The 24,166-nt window shown below is 27.5% G+C and overlaps 1 protein-coding gene across 1 annotated transcript in view; it reads right to left on the bottom strand.

Moving 5' to 3' along the window:
* LOC100200721 (GMP synthase [glutamine-hydrolyzing]) overlaps nucleotides 1-24,166 on the bottom strand; it is a 96,689-nt gene that overhangs the window by 9,985 nt on the left and 62,538 nt on the right. The window contains exons 16-17 of the mRNA XM_065813464.1: nucleotides 5,886-6,016; nucleotides 5,630-5,802 (exon numbers count right to left, since the gene is read on the bottom strand). Of these exons, the coding sequence (XP_065669536.1) occupies nucleotides 5,630-5,802; nucleotides 5,886-6,016 (304 nt within the window). The remainder of the gene's footprint in view (nucleotides 1-5,629; nucleotides 5,803-5,885; nucleotides 6,017-24,166) is intronic.

The following is a 24,166-nucleotide window of genomic DNA, read 5'->3' as shown; positions in this document are numbered from 1 at the left end:
TAAGAGTCATTCCTTGCCAACTGGACAAAAGTCCAACATGGACCCCCTCAGATTTTGATGAAACTTAGTAGGTTTGTTAATATCAAAGAGAAAAGCAATTCCTGAAAATTTCAGCATAAAATCTTTTGTGGTTCATAAGGTACAAAATCATTTGAAATTCCTGATTTTTCCAATATAAAAACTTCAGTAGCAAAAACACGTCTTGTTCATACTTTGAAGCTCCATATCTTAAAAACAAAATTTCAGAAAAACTTCTAGTTTTTTTGCATACAACTCTTGACTTACTTTAGTAAAACTTTGACATTGAATTCTCAAATGTCACATTTTTTCCATAATGGCTACCTAAAAAAGCTAAAATATTGTTTGCAAATATAAAAAGTTGATTTAATGAGTTGTAAAACTTTGACATTGAATTCTCAAATGTCACATTTTTTCCATAATGGCTACCTAAAAAAGCTAAAAAATTGTTTGCAAATATAAAAAGTTGTTTAATGAGTCAATGTACAAAATCTGCAATTTAAGAAGTGAAAAGACATATTTTTTTAGTTTCTATATATGGTAGGCTTCCAAATTTTTTTAAATTTACTGATAAGATACAAAGCAGTAAAAAATTATAGACTTCTAAAAATGGCTGCAGCTAAATCTTAGGAAATTGTGCTTCCACTTCAAACTACCGATAACCAAGGACCAACACTGGTTTTAATAATTTTTTTTTCTTCTAATTTAATAGACTTAATTACAGTGATTTCAGAAAAAAAAATAGTGCTACTCATGGGAAAGTTGCCCAAATTGCCCAAAATGCATTAAAAACAATAAAAATAAAGTTATTGTTGTACTTTAGTTTGTGTTATATATTGTAATACAAAGTATGTATGAATTTAAAAGTATTTCACAATAAGTACTAGAAATAAGTTTTTAATTAAGCTTGAATTAAACTCAGTTTTTAAATAGCACTAGCTCTTTCCTGCCCCTGCCCCAACCATTTACATTTTCACATTTTTGCCCAGAACTTAGAAAAAATTTGTAATTGGACACTTTTCATTACACGGCATGTCTGGTTTTATCTCTGATGTATTAATACCCAAACACACTACTAAACATACACATATAAAAACTGTGAAATTTAGTTTTAAATGTCAGACAGTAAAAAGACTACATATAAAACTTTTAAGTAGCCTATTAGGTTAAAATGAAAAAAAAGACTTTCTAGTCTATTTTACCCAATGTTTAATACCATGACCATAAATTTTGTAATATTTTTCCAATACACTCACTATTCCACCTCTCCCCATTAATTTGACTTATTTGATTACCATGTTCAAATTTAGATTACAACATTACCAAGTTAATATAATAACTTAAATAAGTTATTTAATTAGTCAACACAATGCACAAGTTAATTATGTAATAAAAAATATTATCTAATAAACAACCAATATAAACATTGAATCTTTCAAATAAATTTTGCTAAGAAACTATGTTTAAAACAAATAAATCTAATTTATAATAATTTTGCTAAACTGTTATTTAAATATGTTACTTATGCTATTGTACAAATGTAATATTTCAGTTTTTTCTTGAGCTGATAGTTCATAGCATCTACCAGTTGTTGATTTAACTTTTAAAGATGAAATTTTGCATAAAACGTGCGTTATTGGAACCCAGCAAATATCTTCTTTATGTGGCCAAGTAAAAGTGTTTAACAAAAGAGACTGCTTAATGAACTTGATAAGAACATCTTGATTTTCTTCAGATATTCATCTGAAAGAAAAAATCTGAGGGGGTCCATGTTGAAATCCTAAAATTTTGGTCTATTTGGCATGGAATGACCCATAAATTATTCAATGGAATTGAAAAAGTAAATTTAATTAATGACATTTTGCCAAGAAGTTATCAATCAGCAAGAGGTCATCAAATGAAATATAATCGTGAAATAACCATTTTTTTGCCTCAACATTACTTTTTAACAGAGCATCTTTTTACTGGAATCGACAACCTACTGATGTCGTTAATGCTTTTTCTATGAATTCTTTTAAAGCTAAACTTAACATATGGATTTTAAATATTGTAACTATGCTGAATAATAATATAGCTGTCTAAGTGTACTTGGTACACTCACCAAATTATCAGTCACAGCTCAAATATATTACTATTACTTTCAATGCCTCTTGAATTCAAGTGTTGTTTCCTAGTTTGTTATATCATGTTATTTTATAAAAAACTTGGTTTTTCAAAATGCTAATAATTTTAAGAAAAAATAATTCCATTAATTTATCATGTAATGTAACAAAATCTTAAATGTAAATATTTATTTTATGATACAAACTTATGAAATCATAAAAGTAAAAGTTACGAAATGCAGAATGAATGATAAAACAAATTTATGTTTTGGATGATCCATCACTTGATATTAAAGAGTACTAAATTTAACATATCAAAACAATAAATCAAAAATGACTTTCTGGTATTGCTTTTGTAGTCCACCTCTTATAATACATTTTCTTATAGTAGTAGATCTAGTACCTCGATCTAGTATCTCCTTTAAATCTTTTAGGAAATAATGACCTGATTCTTCTGAGTAGGTAGTATATTTTCCTAAAACTTTTCCAGAGGAAATGAAGTTCGAGTGACATTCTACATCGCAAAGTCCCAAAAATCTTTATTAGTTTATACAATTGTTGCTTGTAGTTTTTAGCTGTGTAGTCCCCCAGGAAGCGTTATGTAATTGCCCAAAAGTGTTTCATACTATTTTTCAATTAAAACTGAGCTCCTAAAGATGTTCAAGTCTATCTTTTATCTGAAGTCTATCTGAACTTAAAACCTGCCATCTATTTTGCCCTCAAATAACTTTAGGAATAATTTTAGAAAGTACTTAAGTACAAGTGATTCCTGAGTCTTGACAAACTCCTTCATCAAGCTCAACTTAATGAGTAGCGGTAACATGAGTAGCCTTTTTATTAAAGAGTAACTCACACACGATTTTCTGTATCCTAACTTTTACTTCTTCCACTTCTTTCTGTTGCAATAAGCAGATGTTATTTTCAGAAATCATAAAATATAAAATAAATAAAACCAACCTTGAAACATTTCCAGAAGAGAAACATAGAGATATAAACGTACATATATAATTAGGTTAGATATTAGAAAGACAATTAAACCTTTAAAAATGTTTTAATTATCCTCTCTCTTTCTATTTTTATAATATATATATATATATATATATATATATATATATATATATATATATATATATATATATATATATATATATATATATATATATATAAATTAGTAAAAAACACTTATCTAACTTTTATCTTCTACTTTAAGTTTCACCATTGCTGGATCATCAGGAAGAGTTACTAAATCTCAAAAAACTCAATTTATAGAAAAAAATATTTTACAGGAAGTTATAAATTATTATAAAAAATTTTTTAATTACTATATTTTTTTGTTAACGGGAAGTTACAGAAAGTAATTATTAAATAATTTTCTTTGGAATGGGGATAGTTTAATTTGGTCATTTGTTTTTATAATTTTTTATGAGGTATTTGTTTTCGCGCCTACATTTAGAAATTAATTCAGATTTTTTATTTAATAAATTTTCTTGATTTAAATGAGTAATTATTTCAAATTTTTCTTGCAAACATAGCATACATTTTTTGGAAATGTTATTATAGGCAGGGGCAGATTTTAGAATAGACTATTGTAAATTAAAATTTTTATTTTTTTCTTTTAAATCCCAAATATATTTTGACAGCATAGTCTCTTTTGAATATTTTTTGTGTTTAAACGATTGTTTGTGGTTGGCATAACGTTTTTTCCATTCTCCCTCGGTTAAGCCAATATATTGTTTATCAGAGTTATTTTGTGAGGAAACAATTCACTTGTAAATTATATTTTTTGAAAGGCATTTTCCATTTAGAGGGCAATCTATTTTTTATTTACAATTACAATAATCAGTGTTTTTTTCTTTTATATGTTCTTTTTTATTAATTAACGCGTAGTTGTGGCCTTTTATAATTCTTTCTAAATTTTTTGTACAAATATAACTTACTTTAATGGTATTTCTGTTAAAAATCTTATGTAATTTATTAGAGGGAGGAAAATGTTTGTCTACTAATTTTAGAAAAATTTTACCTATATTTGTTGAAACATTTTTGCTGTACGGGGGGGTTGAACCAAATTATGTTTCTATTTCTATTACGCTTTTTTGCAATTTTCTTTTCAAATTTTAGTTCGAAATTTTGAAAGCCACTTTTTTTATGGGCATCTTCATAAACGCGTTTAGAGGAGTTAAAAATATTTTCATTAGAAGAGTTTTGGTTTAGCCTATTGTTAATTAAAATTGGAATTTGTTTTAGAATTTGAGGGGAATGGTTCGAATTCACATTATTATACAATAATTCGTCAGTAACTCTTCCTGATAATCCAGCAATGATGAAACTTCAAGAAGAAAAAAGTTAGATAAGTGTTTTTTACTAATATATATATATATATATATATATATATATATATATATATATATATATATATATATATATATATATATATATATATATATATATACACACACACAGATATATACATATATATATATATATATACATATATATATACATATGTATATGTATATATGTATATATATTAAACATATACATATGTATAATATATATACATGTTGAAACTTCAAGAAGAAAAAAGTTAGATAAGTGTTTTTTACTAATATATATATATATATATATATATATATATATATATATATATATATATATATATATATATATACACACACAGATATATACATATACATATATATATATATATATATACAATATAACATATATATATATACATATGTATATGTATATATATGTATATATATTAAACATATACATATGTATAATATATATACATGTATATATACATATAATTCTTTAAATTTTTGGAATTCCTGGATACCAAAAATCAGGAAGAAATAATATTTTTGTGACTTTCAAATCCCGAGTCCTTTTTGAGTCTCTGCATCCCTGCCAGGGATTCCCTGGTGTATATATATATATATATATATATATATATATATATATATATATATATATATATATATATATATATATATATATGTATACTCTTGCATGGTCATTTTTAAGTTTTTACCATAAAATGTCAGTTTTAATTTTTTTTTTTAAATAAAATTATTTTAAAGACCAGAAAGAATAAAAAAAAAATTTTCCAAAGTTTTTTTTTTATTATTTGGTAGACTGCCTGCCCTAACCAAACCCTCAGTCGATGTAGCAGCACTCCGTTGCAAGTCAGGCTATAAGATAGTCGATGCAGCAACACGCCGCGCTTGTTTTACAGTAAAAATAAAAATAAAAACATTCAGAATCTTTTTAAAAACATTGTAATCTTTTAATTTGAGTTTTTGTGATTTTTTAATCTTAACTAGTTTCCACAATTAAATTAATGCATTTTGTTATAATCTAACCTTAATTTTGTTAAGTTTAAAAACCTCAAACAAGCGAAGAGCTGATTTAACCACAAAACCGTTACTATAGGAATATATATATATATATATATATATATATATATATATATATATATATATATATATATATAAACTCTATACCTTAATAGGAATATCTTTCCCTGGCTGAGCAGCAAAGCCAGTCATGAAATCATTGGTGATAAATGGTCTAATCACAATGGAACGCTGGCACACTGGATTACGTGATACTGGATCAACATCAAAATGAACAGGTATTAAAATTATGGGCATTTGAGTTATCTTTTCAACCAAACCTGTTATAAAATCATTCAACACATTATGGAACATAATAAAATAATTAAAATGTTTAAAATTAAAAAAAAAAAAAAATTAAAACCATGTTCAAATATTGTTTCATTGACTAAATAATCCGCTTGTCTAAGGGTTTCTAAAACTGGTTCTGTCAATGTAGTATATGTTATTTCATTCACTGGATACTTGATAGTTCCTCCAAATACGTAAACAACTCTGAAAGTTAATTGTTATTATCTCAAGAATAATAGAAAAATAAAACAAAATAAAAGTAACAACATATAAATCACGACAAAATATTACAAAGTAACAACATATAAATCATAACAAAGAATTAAAAAAAAAGAGAACGTTTTGCCTTCAAAAAATTTTAATAGAGTTACATGTCTATATAAGAATAGAAAATAACATATAAGTTTATTATATAGATAGATCTACAAAAACCTGAAAATGAGCAGATTAAGAACATGGTTAGGAGCCATGGTTACTGCTGACGTTCAGCAACTATGAATATCATCAATAAAATAGTTGATTATAACTTTGAGACAATCAACAGAATACTTGATTATATATGTCTCAAAATAACTTTTTCCTTAATATTCTAGAAAATTGTATGAAAAATATTTTGCACTTCTATAGTTTCATATAAAATTTTATAAGACTTATAAGAAAAATAACTTCTAAAAATATAACAATATCTTCTGGTTTAGGTTATTCTTAAATGTTTTGTGGAGATAATTCTTGATTTTAACAAAAGAGTTTGTTAATATTGTATTGTTTTTCTTCTTTAAATCATTATCTTCAATTGTTATTTGATATATCCCACATGACAAACTTTTTTTCACATTATGGGCTCGTTGGTTTTCTCTTTTTTTTTTACTTTAGGTAATGTTTTATAAACTGTTTTTTGAATATTGTAGATAGAAGGTTGTTTTTTTTTGATTAACATATAATTTTAATAAACTCAATAACTTTGATAGCTCCATTAGTAATGTTAGTGTAGTGTTGTGGATATCACTATTAATGCAATCATAGAGATGCGGATTGTAGTGCAGGGTATTGATAACATTATAATATTTCAAGTTTTTTTTCTGAATTGTATGTTTTATGCGTATTTACTATATTTATTGTTTATTATTATATTATTATTATCTAACAATAATAAATTTAAGTCAATTTAATAAGTCAAACCCAATTTAAGTCTAATTGGAATAGTGGAGTAAAATCAAAAAAAAGGTTTTCTAGATTTAAAATGTAAAATTGGGCATTAAACTCGTGTTTAGCAAAAAAATAAATAATTTCAGAAAAAAAAGTATAAAAACTTTAAAGTTTAATTTTTTCATAAACGCTTCTATCTTCAAATAAAAAAATTACAAAAGATAAATTTTTTCCTTGTTAAATAAATTTTCATATTATAAATGTAAAACAATTTTTTTTGATGAGAAACTTAAGTTATTAAATTGATGAGTAACTTTAGTTATTAAATGAAAGTCAAAAAAATATTTTCTGTATGTTATCAAATATACTTTCAAAATTGGCATGTTTAGCATTAAATTTGTTTTTTGAGTGAATTTTTGCTTATACTTTGAAGCAATGACACGCGTTACAAAATCACACTCTAATTTCATTTTTGTACATAATAAAGCTTTGTGAAATTCTTTTCATGAACTTTAATACTTTTAAATATATCTCAATATTTTTAATATTGATAAATGTATTTAATTTGCAGTAAACCCCCTCTTGCAGTAAACCCTCTTTTTTTTTTTTTTTTAAAAAAACATTTTCATTTTTCATATGCAATTTTGTTGTCCGACTTCAATAATCTCTGCATCACTTCACATTAGATTTAAGTAAATTTTTTTTTCTTTTAAAATTGGTTTAACAATGTTTATATTACTTATTAAACAACAGAAATATCTTTTTTTTGATAATTATTAGTAAAAAGTAACATTAAAATTTTGTAATTCAATCAAGTTTGTTATAGCAACAAGTTTATTTAAAAATCAAAGAATGTTTTGATATTTTATTGAATGTTAAAAGATAAAATATTTTATTGGTGTTTACATTCTTTTTAGAATATAAACACCAATAAAATATTTACAAAACAAAATTTTCTGTAATATTTCAAAAATTTAAAAAAATTCTCCCCTGTTAAAAAATTGTCACAATATTGTTACCTCCTCCTTCCTCCTAACGCATGATGTAATTTGTAGATGATTTCTGAGAAAATAAGATGCTCAAGTTTAAATATAATAGAGAAATTATGAAAAAAAGTTTTAAACAGAATGAGCACAAAAACAGGGACATAAAATAATGCAAGACAATAAAATAATGACATATAATGATTTTTGCCCTAGTATGATATTGTACATCATTGCCTAAAAATGTAATTATGAAAGATTTAAATTAGAGGTTGAATATTTAGAAGAACATAGAAAAATTAATGAATAACTCTTGAAAATTTAGAAAAATCAATGGATAATTTTCATCACCCAACAGTTAACTGCTAAAACAATATTTTGTGATGAAAAATAACTTTACAATGTTAAGTGATTGATATATACCCCAAGTTTTATTTAAAATAAAAATTTGTCTGATAACTTGTAAAACTAGAAATTCTATAAGTGTTTAACTTTTGTTTCAAAGAACATGTGCATTTCTATTTTAAATAAAACAAGAATGATTATATTAAATAATCTAAATGGTATTTGCGTTCATACAAAACATTTAAAAGCACAAACAAGATTCTTTTTTTTCCTCTTTGATTGTTTAAAACAATTTTTGTTTTAAAACCATCTTTTTGAATATCTTTTTATGTGATACTTTAGAATTTCGATTGAAAAAGCACAAAACTTTAATTAGTCTAACAGCTATTTCTTTTATTTTGAGTCTGTATCTATCTATTCAAACAACAATACATTTTTTTTTCAAAGATTTAAAAGTAAATTTAATAAAACTTTTTAGAAAAGCGAATTTTTAAAACTATTTTTAATCATTTTGAATTTTGACCGCATAAAAAAATTCAGATATCAAACTTTACTAAGCTAAAAGGTTAAAAAGCAATTAAATAATCCGGTAATCAACAAAACAAAAAATTAAATTTAAAACTAAATAGCTTTAATAATAAAATGAATTTAATTGAAAAATCATTTAACTTTACAATATATTTTAAATACTTAGAAATCTCTGATTGTGATTTCTTTTAAATAATTTTAGGATCACAAATTCCTAACTGACTGTTGTGACTTTCTTAATTTAACCCAGTTTCTTTAATTTATTACAATCCTTAAAAGCAATTTATGCGACAAAAAAATAAACATTTTGCAATTATTTTTGAAGCGAAGGTTAGAATTCAATTAGTAAAAGCATGAATGAAGTGAATAAAAAATTATTTGTTGATCATTTAAAGTATATAGTAAAACCATATTTTTTATAAAAGGTCATTCTACAATGAAAAACTTAAAGCATATGTGGGATTCCCGCCACTGCTCCCAAATAGAGGGTTTAGATTAAAGTTGAAGGTACGTGGGATTTTTTTTTAAAGAAAGACATACTCAAATAACCGTAGCCAAAAATTAAAATTGCACCCACTCTTAAATTGGAATTTCATGTTTTTTTTTTTTATTGGTAACTAATTATGTACCAAAACTTTGTTGTCTTTGGCACAACAGAGCCTAATAAATTTCAAAATATAACAAGAATACATTTATTTTTTAGAATTATATATGTTATATATATTTACATATATGTAAACATATATATTCAAAATTTAAAATGTGTGTTAAGTCCTTTATGTATTTTAGCAGGAAAAAATTAAATTTGAAAAAAAGTAAACGAATTGGAAAATAAATTATCAGGAGTGCAAAGATATAATCTGTTTTGGATGTTACAACAAGAAAAAACAATGTTATATCCCTGCAAAATCCAGCTCAAATTGCTTTAAAAATTTAGTAAGGAAGCATATAGTTAAAGATTTTGATGTTAAAGTGAACTCCTTTCCTACTGGAATGTGTCCGAAGTGCAAGACTGCAATATATAAGAAAGATGTATTTATCTTTAGTTTTAGTTTCTTAAATGCAAGGTACAAAAATTTTTTTACAGAAAAGGAAAAATGTTAGTGCAGAAATCTCCTGGCAAAGAGAAGAGTTACTATTTTAATGCTTGGAAGAATACAAGTGGTATCTGAATTATGTCAATGTCCAATCTGTAGTCTGGCAAAGGCCACTAGAAGTAACATAGAGATGAACTTAAGGGAGTACATTGACCCCCAGGAAAAAAAAGTTGTCCATATTCAAGTTCTTATACTAATGCTTCAATGTGTGGAGATTGTTCTCAATATATAGGAAGAGGTATTACACACTGCAATAAAAATCAACTGCTAAAAACTTAGAAAAAATTATTATGTCAAAAGATCTTAAATTGTCTAAACAGGTAACATTAAAAATTCTAAATTCAATTATTGGGGATGAAAAACAGGGTAAAGTTAAACTATCAACATGTGGATTACATGTACACCTTTAAGAGAGTATTTCTCCAAAAAAGATTAGTTTGGACACAGTATTTAATATCAAAAATATACATGATCTGCCTGAATGTGTCATTAAAAGTATGTTGACTGAAATAAGAAAATATGTTGGTTGATCAGGATTTGAAACCAAAGTAGAGATTGGCGTGAATAGAAAATCCCATTCACTAAATCAGTTTTATTGCATTCAGCAATTGACATTTCAGCAAGGTGCTAACCATACAAAGGTTTAAAAAGATATAGTATATGTGAAAGATATACATATGTTTGTTGATGAAATATGCAGTCAAAGAGATATTCTTCTCCAAGAATCAATTGTGAGGATCAGTATCGATGGCAGCCAATTAAAGTTGTTATGAGCTTTTTTCAATCAGAAAAACTTGAGGATCAATTAAGGAAACAAAAAGACTTGGGTGTAAACAAAGTTATTTTATTGGCAATTGTCTGACATGTTCAAGAAAGCATTTAGAATTTAGCCCAAATTGTCCCAAATAAGACCTTAACTATGTTCTTAGAAGAAGAAACTGTTACTCTACATGGTTACATTGGTGGAAGACTAGATGGGCTTAATTGTCAAAAAGTTCTTAGGTCATTAGATGAGATAATAACTGTAGTGCCGCTGTACCATGAGTAGTACACAATCACAAGATAATTAACACACAAAGAAAATTTAAAGCAGGTAAATATTAATAAAAAAAATATTATTAACATACTTAAAGATCTTAATAAGATGTATCATTTTATTTGTAGTGACTGAGAGGTGAATTTTTGGAACAACATTAGATCTGTCTTATGGTTACAAAATTAGAGCTTTCATCAACTTTATCGACTACATGAACAATTATGTTGAAGAAAAGTTTAACATCAGTATGCCACTCGGATGAAAGTACTATATCATTAAATATCACTTGAATGATTATTTGGACTGCCATCAGATGTCTCTTGGTCTGACATCAGAACAAAAGAAGCTGTTCACAAGAACATTAATAAGACTATCAAGAGGTTTAGTTTTTCGGAAAGTAAATTTTCTCATGGAATAAAACTGAGAAGAATGGCTGAAATAAACAGCTAAATGAGAGTATAAAGGTTATGAATTGAATAACAGTTTATTAAGATGAATAACTTGTATATATACTATGATTTCCTCATAAATGTCCTTTTATTCTCTTCTTTTTTTTCAATTTATGTTGGAGATTTTGATGAGACAACTACAATAGTATATTTTTAAACTATTAAAAATAATTGTAGCTGTTTTTTGGATTTAAATTCATATTAAACAATTTTTTTCTTGGCATTTTAAATTTAATATCAGAATTTGATTAAAAAATTTAACAGAAATTAAACATTAATACAGGGGAGGCGAAAGGAAATAATAAGGAGGGGTGGTGGTGGTGCTAAAAAATTTTTTCAGATTTTATTAAACTAACTTTAATTGCTTCAATATTTTCTTAACCCTATAGGGTAAAATGTTGTTAAATGTTAACACAACTGTTAAAATATAACTGTTATTATTTTAAAATAATATTAATTTTGCAGTGGTTTTTTGTTGATTTGACGTCATTTGCAACTATCAAGAATTAAACATTTTGAAATAACAGATTTAAATGTTGATGGGCAGAGGGGGGGCTGTTATACCAAAGCACCCTACATTTTAAAAAAAGTTCTGCCAGCCCTACATTTATACATTATCATATAATTTTAAATTGTAAGATTACTTCTGCTCCATAGGGTCTATTTAAGCTATCTGCAGCACCAAAAACAATAAGGTTATGATGGTAAAAGTATTATTACTATTAAAAATTAAAAAAATCATCAAATTATCAATTTAGGAGCGGCTCTTATTTTAATTTTTGTTTAGCAATTATCTACTAAACCCACCTGACAATTCTGTGAAGAAAAAATCCAGGCACCTTCACCTTCAACCTAAACCCCGTATCTGGGAGCAGTGCTGCATTGCCTCTGAGGCCAGCATACCACTGTCTAACAAGGCCTTTTTCTTATGAAATAAAGTCCAAAAACACATTGTAAATGTAGTTGGACCTGCTCCAGCTGCCAAACTTGAGTCTCTGTCTCATATTAAAAGATTTTATTTTTTTCACTTGTCTAAAAGTACTACCATGTTTGCTGCTCAAGCATGATACCATCTCTTGTTCCATTAACAGAAAAACTCAATCTTGCATATACACACTTACTACGGTAATTCAAAACTTTATAGTAAAAACTAAATGACTTTAAACCTCAAGATCTTCTTGCTCCATTTTAAATTAGTAGTTTTATGACCAAATATATATCAAATCTAATAAGATTTAGCAGTTGAAAATTTTTTTAAGATTATCAATTAAAAACATTTTAACAATTATAATTGCATAACAACCTGCACATTACAGCATTTGTTAGAATAAGATTGAAGAATTTTGCTGTGCACTGCATTACATAAGCAGACAATAGTTTCCAATGGTTAAACAGCATCTAAATGCTTTATAGCCTTCTGCTTAGATTAGGCCATTCTGCAGCTTGATGGATCTTCTTGTAGGATTTATTAAAAAATATTTTATCTTCTTTTAAAACGACTATGTGCATTAACCATGTGCATTAGGAATTGTAAGTTAACCAGTTAACCAGTAAATCAAATAAAAATGTATAACGGGTGATGCGGAAGTTATCGGACAAAATAAAAACGTCAATAACTTATTTATAAATAAAAAAACTACTATTATATTTTTTTTAAATAAAGCATTTATCTTTTAATAAAAATATATTATTTTTTATATGAAAAAAACACCACCATCTGCAATTGATCTCAATTTTGCTCTGACGCCTTTCATATGCCACTGTAAAAAGTTTAAATCAATTTCTTGTAGTTTTAGTTTAATGCGATAAATCAAAACTTGCTCTGTTGAAGCTTGCCAATCTCCCTCGTAAACCTTCTGTGCCAAATGTCCCCCAAAATTTTCAATTGGTCGTGCTTGAGGCACATTTGGGGAATTGGATTCTTTATCAACGTAATAGACATATTGGTCCATCCAATTTAGAGAATCTTTAGAGTAATGAGAACTTGCTAAATCTGGCCAAAATAAATAGTTAAAGTCTCCATGATACTTGTGAATAAATAGAAGAAGCCGTTTTTCTAAACATTCATTAATATAGATTGATGAATTGATCGCTACAGCCTTGGAAGTGCGAAACAATGGCTCAGACATACCACGGGCAGATATGGCTATCCACATTAATAATTTTTTTGGAAATATCTCTTTTCCTATAAAATGAACACTTTCTGGGCATGTCTTTTTGTTGTTTATGTAGTATCCAGAATTTCCAGGCATGTCGTCCCCTGCAAAACAAAAGTATTTTTCGTCATCGATGACTAGAAGCGATTTTGTGTTATAGAGTTGCTTAACTAGTTTCCTGCTTCTTTTCTTTGCCTTTATTTGTTGTTCTATAGTGTATTTTGAAGTCTTTTCACGTTTTCTATATTTAATATTCATTTTTTTTAACTGACGACCAATTGTCGATTGATTTACACCGAATTTAATACCTATTTTTCTCTGATTGACCCCTTTTCGATTGTTGACAAGTCTCGTTAATTCGGCTTTCTTTTCTCTAGTCCAGAATGTCGGACGACCAGGGTGCTTTCTATCAGAAAACGATTGAACAATTTTTAGGTTATCATATATTGAACTTCGAGCAAATCCTTCCTTTTCAAAATGATTTACGATTTTGTTTTTAAAATTAGGTTTATTTACAAAAAACATTTTTATTCGCTTTCGAAAAGATTCTCGTTCAGCTGCATTTAACCTCATTTTACCACAAAAACTGATTATTATGCTCAAGTAATAATCAGTTTTTGTGATAAAATCAAAGATAAGCCACAAATACTAATTATTATGCTCAAATAATGAAATTAGGATTTGTCCGATAAATTCCGCATCACCCGTTAGTTTTGTTACCAGTAACACTATGTAACAAACTTTCATTTTTGTTATGTTTCTGGGTTAAAAGTGTGTTTTCCTAACCCGTTAAGTCTAAAACAGAAATGAAATCGCTGTTATTTCAGAAAAACATTACTTCTATAACCGGGACAATGAAACTTGGAAAATCGCAAGTTTTCCAGAAAATTCTTGATTTGCTTTCAATGCCGTGCTTTCTCCTATAATATTCCTGAACTGCTAGTTGTCCAGATGTTTCTACAATTCTTCTAAACACTTTAGAACATTCAAAAAACTTCCAGATCTTTCAAAAAAACTCTCAGAACTTTCTAAACGTTTCAAAAGTAGCTGTACAAGTATAAAAACACAGTTGTCTCAAACTAAGATTCCTATTAATAATTGATAAGGATTTGTAGTCAAAGAGAAGTTATTTATTTGATATGGCATCAGGAAGTTGCTTGCATCATGTAGCTGATTCATTCTGCGAACAATTCATAGAGAAAAGAACAAAAAAGTATTCTGTCGAAGTCGTATCATGTGTGAGGCCTACAAGACATACTTTAGCATGCCGGTCAGGGACCAAGAAAAATCTTGGGCACCGCATTTTACATGCAAATAAGAAACCACTTGAAGATAAACTGAACAGCTGCTTCTCACTTAGATTTATTTTATTTTCATAAAATTTCAATGCTTTAGATCTAGTTTATTTCAAGGAGTTGTAATTTACAAAGTTTTGTCATAAGTTGTGTACTGTAGGCAAGTATGTTACATTTTATTCAGACACACCTTCCATCATGTCTTCAAATCATTCTTCCAAAGCTGTGTCACTTCACAATGGAAACAACTACCCATCTCTCCCATTTATAAATACGTTCCATTTCAAAATCATTCGATATTTCAAAATTTCCTTTTCATCAAATTATTCTAATTCTTATGTATTATTATGTGCTATGTTAAAGGTTGGTACAGAGAGAAGCAAGCCATGAAGTTTGCTATACTGCGAATTTGGCGAGGACTGATGGACCACTCAAGCAACTGCTACTTCTGCATAGTAAACCTAAAATATCATCGCACCAGCAAAAATACCCCTCAGATTGTTTATCCAGACATATGTTCTTCCATCGTGTCTTCAAATCATTCTTCCAAAGCCGTGTCACTTCACAATGGAAGCAACTACCTGTCTCTCCCAATGGCCCACTGTGCATCTCAAAGAGTACTACACCAGTGTCAAAATGTTGCTGAGTGCATTAAATTATGACGACTACGGATGAGAGATCATTGGTGTTTTCAAAATAGTATCATTCCTTATGGGTCTTCAAGGAGGTTTCATTAAATTTCCTTGTCTTAAGGTGCATTATCGCACAAAGGACTGGCCACAACAGACTAAGTTTTCTGTTGGGAAGTGCATTGTGAAGTGGGAGCAGCTGATAGAACCTCATAAAGGGTCGTGCCACCGCTGCACAAGTTAGGCCTCATTAAGCAATTTATCACTGCTCTTGATAAGGAGTCAGCAGTATTTCAATACCTTCGGAACCTTTTTCCAAAGCTGTCTGAGGCTAAGCTCAGGGCTGGTATATTTGTCTGACCACAGATCAAGAAGATCATAGAATGTGAGAATTTGGTAAGGCTGTTGAACAGGACGGAGAGAACAGCTTGGAGCAGTTTTGTTACAGTTGTTCAGGGCTTCCTAGGTAATTACAAAACTGAAAACTATGAGGAGTTGGTGATAATTCTTTATGAGCCTCTCATAAAGAATTATGCCAAAATGGGATGCAGAATGTCTCTTAAAGTCCATATCCTTTATTTGCATCTCTACAAATTCAAGGAAAAACCTGGCACTTACTCCGAGGAGCACATCGTTACCAAGGACAGTATAACAAAAATATGACGGGGGCTACATTTGGGGGGTTCTTTGAGAGAGTGATTCACAGTACATCGTAGTATCGTAAACTTAGAAAATCAAAACATTTCTGAACCTTGTTAATTGGTTTCCAACTGCGTTTGTCTATTCCTTGTGCAATTTTTGTTTTTACCTGATCATAATGATAAAAATGAAAAAAAATTGTTCTATATACACAAAAAAAAGAGTTTTCTTTGTGCTGTTGTTGTGTAAGCAAAGTTTGTGCTTAATGAAGTCGTTTTTTGACAAACTTTAGACATAAGCAATTGAAATATAACATGTAGAAGCCCGGAACAAAAATTGTGTTACATCGTGTAATTAAATCAATAACAACTGGTAAATTAAAAGTAAAAAAAAAAATTAGGACAAATCTGAGAAACTATGATCTGTTAATAAGAAACTGCACTCATAAAAAAAAGCAAACACTTCAAAAAAGTTTTTTTATTACTGAAAGTAAAATATAATGAATGGTAAAAAAATAATTTTCTTTGTATATTGTTAAAGATTGGTATAATTCCATTAGGATATAATTAACGATTGGTTGAATTCCCACTGGACATTATTAATGGTTGATACAAAAGTAATTTCATCCGGACAATTTGAACGAAGGAATTCCCATTCAAGTGCTTACAAAACCCATTTGTCAGCAAATTTAGAAAAGAAAGAAAAACTAACTTATTTAGAACAAGAATATTTTTTGAACAAGGAAGAAGAAGAAGATGTGGGGCATTGATCCGATTATTAGATATGCAAATATTGGTCTGTTAATAGAAAAGATTCCCAAAAAAAATCAATGATGAAAAATAAAATACTGCAGAAAAATATGAAAGAAGAATTGAGTAAGGAACTTTAATTTTGGAAACTCCAACCTGTTGGAGTAGCCTATCAACAATGTTGAGCATTTTAATGAAGTTAAAAATCCTACACAAAAAAGTATAATTGATATAGAGTCTGCAATCACATTTGATGAAAAGGATATAGGCTTAATATAAAACAAAATATCGCCTTTGCAGCCTTTAAAAGTTGCTGAAGAAGCATTTTTGATGTTAATTTTCACACAGCTAATATAACATAACAATTTACGTTAAATGAACTAAGCAGAACACTTTATTAACCAACTGAATTTAAGATTGAATTAATATTATATATAAAGGAAAGGCGAAGTATTGTATCAGATGTTTTACACTTTCTTCATGACCCAAACTATTTGAATAGCAGTAATGTTGACGATTATGGAATATTTAATAAAATCAGTAAAACTACCATAACTAAATCAATTATTAAATAAATTGAATGTATTTCTGACAATTGAAACGAAAATGTTGTCAGTGATGATGATCATGTTAACAATGTAGATAAAGTTACAGTAGTTGATGTACCTTCAGCTTCATCGTCACTCCCAAAATTAATTACTGAGATGAATATATTAAAAAAAAAAACTTCAATTAGAAATGAAAAAAAAAACTTATTTTCTAGAAATAGATACTAAGAAGAAAAACGTAAGTATCATGAGAAAAGAAATAAGTTATTTGCGGAAAGAAAATATTTGTAACAAATATTTAAAAACATCTCTTGACTGTTTGCCAATAAAGTGTTGAAGCAGAATGTGCCTTCTCCGATGCGGGGCTCATCGCCACAAAATGCATTGCTTGCGAGCATATTTTCAAAAAGATGAAACATTGAAAATAATGTGATTTTTTTTTTTAATTAACTAATTTCATTACTTGTGTATTTTATTATATTTGTATTTATTTTCAATATATTTTTACTACAATATATTTTTACTAGTGTATTATTAAGTAGTCTAAACTAAAAATATTAAAACATGTTTTCAGTTTAAAAGTTTTTTGAATTCCATATTAATATTGTGTATTTTATATTAATACTATATTAATTTTATATTAATATTGTGTATTCGGTAATTTTGCAATCCCTTGCCTGTGTCAAAAAAAAAAAAAAAAGCTATACTCCCCAACCTTCGTCATTTGACCCAAAGATTATTTTTAAAGAACTATAGAAGAAAAGAACTGTAGAAGAAAAGAACTGTTGGCAAGTAATAAGACTTTTATGAGTTAAAAAAATATTTTTGCTCTAGGAAGTATAAAGATCTTGGAAATGTTATAGTAAAAGATCTGCCTGATATCACAAAGGTGGAAATTATCAATTTGCTAATCAATGTTAAGCCAGAGATATTCAGATACAGTTTGCCCACAAAAACTCTTAATTTGAACATTAATCCGACTCTTGGGCGGAACATTATTCCGACTCTCCTGACCTTATTGGTCTGAAAAGCTGGACTCTTTTTGACATTTTAGTGTTTCTGAGTAAGATGTTAATCAATGGATTGTAGAAAGATTCTGGCTACTGGGATGATTTGGAGAGCAACAGAAAGTTTGTTCAGTTTGTGAAAAACATGTAAATAACAAATGACTGCACCAAGAGAAATATTCAAGATTATGTGTTTGCAAGTAAGTCTGAAGATCAAAGACAAAATGTAATGCTTGCAGAAAGAGAGGAGAAAAAGAAGATGCCTATTAATGTTTCCAAAAAAAAGGGAATAGTTTCAATGAAAAAATCTGGACAAAATAACAACTAAAAAATTAAAAATAAAATAAAAAAACTGAAAAAACACTTTTAAAAAAGTACAAAATAAGGTTTCACAGGAAGACGTGAAACCTGATTTTGTAATTTGTCTGGTCATATAAGAATGTTTACCACGTCCTTATATGACCAGGCAAATCACATTTTGCTTTGACAATTTGACCGCAGGTATTTCAAAAAGCATTTCAAATACGCTCTGAATAAAAATATTCTGAATTATACTTTAGGTGAAATAAATTACATCGAAACTTCCTAACAAAACTTTTTATATTAGAGAAACGCTTTTAAATAAAGTAACAATTTTCAGATAATGATTTTGATAATAATTATTGACAGAAAACACGATTTTTTATAATAGCAAAATGCTTTTAAATAAAGTAACAATTTACTGATAATGATAATTATTATTGACAGTTGTATAAAATTTTTTAATTTATATTATATAAATTAAGTTATAATATAATATAATTTATATTATTATTATATAATATAATTTATATTATATAAATTAAGTATTCATTTTTTATAATAAACGTTATTAAAATAATAAAAAATTATTTTGATTCTATAAACGATGACTTTCTAAGATAACAAATGTCTTTTTAATAAATTGTAATATAAGAAGCATTGAAGTTAAAAAGATAAAAAAAATTTGTTAAAAATGAAAGACAAATGTATTTGCAAGCCGTTACAATTAAATAAGTTTAATCTTTAATGCTTTTATATTATTGAAACGCTTTTTAATAAAGTAACAAAACACTTCTAATGAATTTTTATATTAAGTATTAATAAACTGTTTTTTTTATTTGTATTAATATGTATTTTTTATGATAAATGTTAATATTTTGAAACAAGTTTAACGAAAAAAACAAAGTACAAATGTTAAACAAAAAAATGAAATGGCTTTTTAATGCATAATTATTTACAAATTTACATCTAAATATAAACTGTTATTTTTAAATTAGTAAAAAAAAACAATCTATAAATTAAATTAAGCGTGAGTATTTTTTAAACTATCGTTAAAAGTAAATTATTCTTTTTATTTTAAAAAATTATTTTGAACGTAATTAAAAACATGATTTAAATAAACTAAGCATTTTAGTTTGTTGAGTTTTGTTTTAGTTTAACTTTCAAAGAGTTTTTCATATACTTGACATCACACATATTTTTTAAAAAATTGAAAGAATTTTTCAAAAATTTTGCTTCGGAGTCGGAGTCGTACTCTGAAAATTTTAACAATTGTAGTCAGAGTTGGTACTCTGACTTCAATTGTTTTTTTTAGGACTCCACACCCCTGGAGCAATGGACAGTTTTTTATAGATTGGATTAGCAATGATACTTCAGATGTCTACTGTTAGTCATATTTTAAATCTTGCAAAAATTGAAATTGCTAAATTAGAATAAAATATAAGAATTATAAAATATAAATAAAATAAATAAGAATTAAAAAATATAAATAAAATGAAAATAAAGTAAAAATATAAATAAAATGAAAATAAAGTATAATAAATAAGATTTAAAAAATATAAATAAAATGAAAATAAAGTATAATAAATAAGAATTAAAAAATATAAATAAAATAAAAATAAAGTATAATAAATAAGAATTATAAAATATAAATAAAATAAATAAGAATTACAAAATATAATTAAAATGTTAACAAAGTATAATAAATAAGAATTATAAAATATAAACAAATTGCAAGTAAAATATAGTAAATAAAAATAAGCATAAAATATAAATATAATAATTTAGAATTAACAATTATAAAATTATATTAATAAATATAATTAACAAAACAATGATTAGGATTGATTAAAAATTATAGTGATAAGGGTACTGAGAAACAGTAGACAAAATTACGATAACAAAAATTGATATATTTAAAATATCATATTTAGATATTATAAATTTGATAATTAGGCTATAATGGTGGGCAAATTAATAATGATGCATCAGTATTAATTTTATCAATTATTGATTAAATTTTAAATAATCATAAATACCAGTTTTATATTTAAATTATTTCAGATCATACTAATATAACAAAATTATATAACAATATTATATAATTTTAATTTGCTGTATTTTATAATAGATTATACATTATAAGAATTCATAGCAACCCCTAGATTCAATTTTTGGTACTCAAGTGATAGAGCAGATTAATCAAAACTTTAACAAAAAAACTAAAAGAGAAAGAAGATTAGCTTTTTCAAATTTATTGATTAAAATGATCATTAAATGAACCCCTAATTCAATTGTGGTTGTATAAGTTTGATGAGGAAAAATCTATAATAATAAATTGTTAATGTCATGAAAACTATGATGTCCTTTTTTTATAACTTTAGTGTAATATAATATTGCACACAATTTTACAAAATATTTCATGTTAGGTCTATTTAAATTACACGGCCTGATTGGTTTCACTTTCCGTAAAAAATTAGGAGGCCAGTTTTTTTTCAGCTTATGTTTAAAAGCATGAGCTCTCGTTATGGTTATAAGTTATGATGGCACGATAAATATTTTGTTCTTATTTCATTAAAATAGTTAAATAATAGTTAGATTTTTTGAGTACTTATGTTATTTTGTGCTGGATTTTTTCTTAACTGATTGCCTGTTTCAGTAACACAGAATACTGAAATAGGCTTTGGTAAATAATTTGGTGAAGATTGAGAAAGTAATCTTTATAAAGTAGTTGTTTTTATTTTTATGATTGCAGGGTTTCAAAAATTTATTTTTAAGTTGTGAAATCCTCACCTGAAGTTTGCATAACAGATTTATGGTTGAAAAATAAAAATTGATGAGTGTGTTACCTTAATGTACCAATCTGAATTTAAAATAAGAGCTGTTGTTATGGATAACCATTCTACCAATGTTAATGTATTTTCATAGTTGCATAAAGCATATAGGAGATGGAAATCAATTTATTTACCATCCAGTTTATAAGGAAGTATTTCAAAAATACTTACTATTCGATATACTCTGTTTTATAAAAAAATCTAAAAAACACCTTGTTGATTGCAAAACAATATGTTTTCCCTTCTTTTTCATTTGATTTTTCCAGAGACTAAGTTGAAGTTACTGCTACTTACATTGCAGGGAATATATTTCATAAAGTTCGTGAAAAGATCAATTACTAAAAAGGAACCAAATGCAAGAAAAATTAATTATCAGATCACTTATCTTGGAAACAACAATCAAGTTGTCAACCTTACATTGGCAATATTTGACGAAGCAACTACAGCCACAATAGTTGTTTTCTTGAAAGAAACAAAGCGGCACAATTTTTATTATTGTTTTATAAGCTATTTATCGCACTTAATTCAAAGCAGAAACTCAATACACTCAATCAACTCAGCCATAATGCTGTGAAAGGTGAAAAGAAACCCACACTCCATAGAGAAATTCAAATTGTATTGAAATTTGGTCAAAATGTAAATACTTTACATCAACCAAACAAACTTCTCATGCACTAATTACAATACCACAAGAAACTTCTTTATGAAGGATTCGCTTGAAAATAAGGTTAATTTTTATTAACATCTTTGCTGCAAACAAGGCTGGAAGCAACCACTATTAGAGTTGAAAGTTACTTGAAGAGAAAAGATGAAGTTAAGAGAGCAAGATAACGATTGACAGACAACTTAAAAGACTGAAAATTATATGAATGAAGAAAGCAAGATGAAGGAAGCGAATTCCAAAGAACTGATGTCCGAGGAAAAAAACTAGACAAATAAGAGTTTTTGGAGCACTTAGAAACAGTCACAGAAAAATGATGAAACTTGATTGAATGACGAGAATGAATTTTAGTAGGCACTAGAAACGCTAGCTCTTTAGAGCAGTGCCAATTATAGTATTTGTAGAAAAGAGAAAGAGAAGCAACATTATGATGATGCAATACTGGTTGGAGGTTGGCTACAAGAGCAGGTCCAACTATGTTTGCAATGCGTTTTTGCACCTTGTCTAAAAGAGAAAAGGCATCATTTGAAGATCCACCCCCCCAATATAGCAACAGTATTCCATACAAAGATGGATTTGAGATTTATAGAGATAAATAATAGAATCTAGAGTAATAAAGTGTTGAGCACGATAAAAAGATGCTAACTTTGCTATGGATTTGATATATGGTTTCCAAGAAATATCAGAAGTTAATCTTAGGAGATGAAGGGTATATGACTCATCGAGTACATTAACATTCACAAATATAGGAAGCTCTAAATTATTGCAATAACGATTGGCTGAAAAAATTGGGTTTTATCTGAATCAAAGTGACCAGCGACTGTGAGCTCCATGCTGTAGCAGAAATAAGATCCTATTCAAGCTCAAATGCCCCCTCAAAGCAATCAGAGTGTTGGCTTCATGACAAGAATAAATGGTAGTATCATCAGCGAACAATGCCACCTTAAATGCAAGAATATCTGAAAGATCATTAATGTAAATTAAAAAGGGTATAGGGCCAAGGCTTGAACCTTGAGGAATCCCTGAAGCTACAGAATAAGAAGAAGAGTGCTGTCCATTAAGGACAACTTTATACTACGATTGGAAAGGAAGGTCTCAATAATCTTAAAAGTGTTACCAGATACACTGTAAGAAGAAAGCTTATGAAGAAGACCAGCATCCCAAACTTAATCAAATGCTTTAGAAATGTTAAGAGTGATGGCCTTAACCTCTCCACCTTTATCTAATGCATGATAAAACCTACCGGTTATTACTGTTAGCAAATCAGCTGTAGAACGAGAAGATCGAAATCCATATTGATGATCAGAAAGAAAGTCATTAAATTCAAGATTAAAGATTAAGTGTTTGTTAATTAAATACTCAAAAACCCTGCTTATGATAGGAAGACGACTGATGGAATGGTAGTTAAAGGAATCAGATCGTTCTACAGAATATTTGAAAATAGGGATAACAGATGCCGCTTTCCAGCAGGCTGGAAAACAAGACTCTGATAAGCACTTAATAAATAGTTTTGAAAGTATACATGACAGTTCCGGAGAACACTTCTGCAAAACTATAACAGGCATGTTGTCCGGACCACAAGCTGTAGAAGAGTCTAAGCAGGAAACTACTTTAGATACAGAAACTAGAGTGATACGAATGCCAAGCAATTGCCTCATTACTATTAATAAACTTTAAGTCGTAACAAAGGGCTCCAAATGTGGCCTTGACAATGCACACCAAAAGTACAAACCAGGACACAATCCATGCGCAAAATGGCACTGTTAATACTTTAATATTTTTCAACTGTTGATGGAATCAGCCTCTCTGAGAGTTACCATAGAGTTTGGGAAACCTGACTACCAGTCGACCTAAGAACCATAAAACTGAGTTTTAGAGCTGTACCCTCATTAGGAGATAATAGAATGAGATGCCTAGTCATAAAAACAAAGACACAAGGAAAACCCATGCAT

This window comes from Hydra vulgaris, chromosome 12 (assembly GCF_038396675.1).
Source record: "Hydra vulgaris chromosome 12, alternate assembly HydraT2T_AEP".
Lineage (NCBI taxonomy): Eukaryota > Metazoa > Cnidaria > Hydrozoa > Anthoathecata > Hydridae > Hydra > Hydra vulgaris.
The sequence above is the reverse complement of the archived record's forward strand: the minus strand, read 5'-3'. Positions and strand labels throughout refer to the sequence as shown.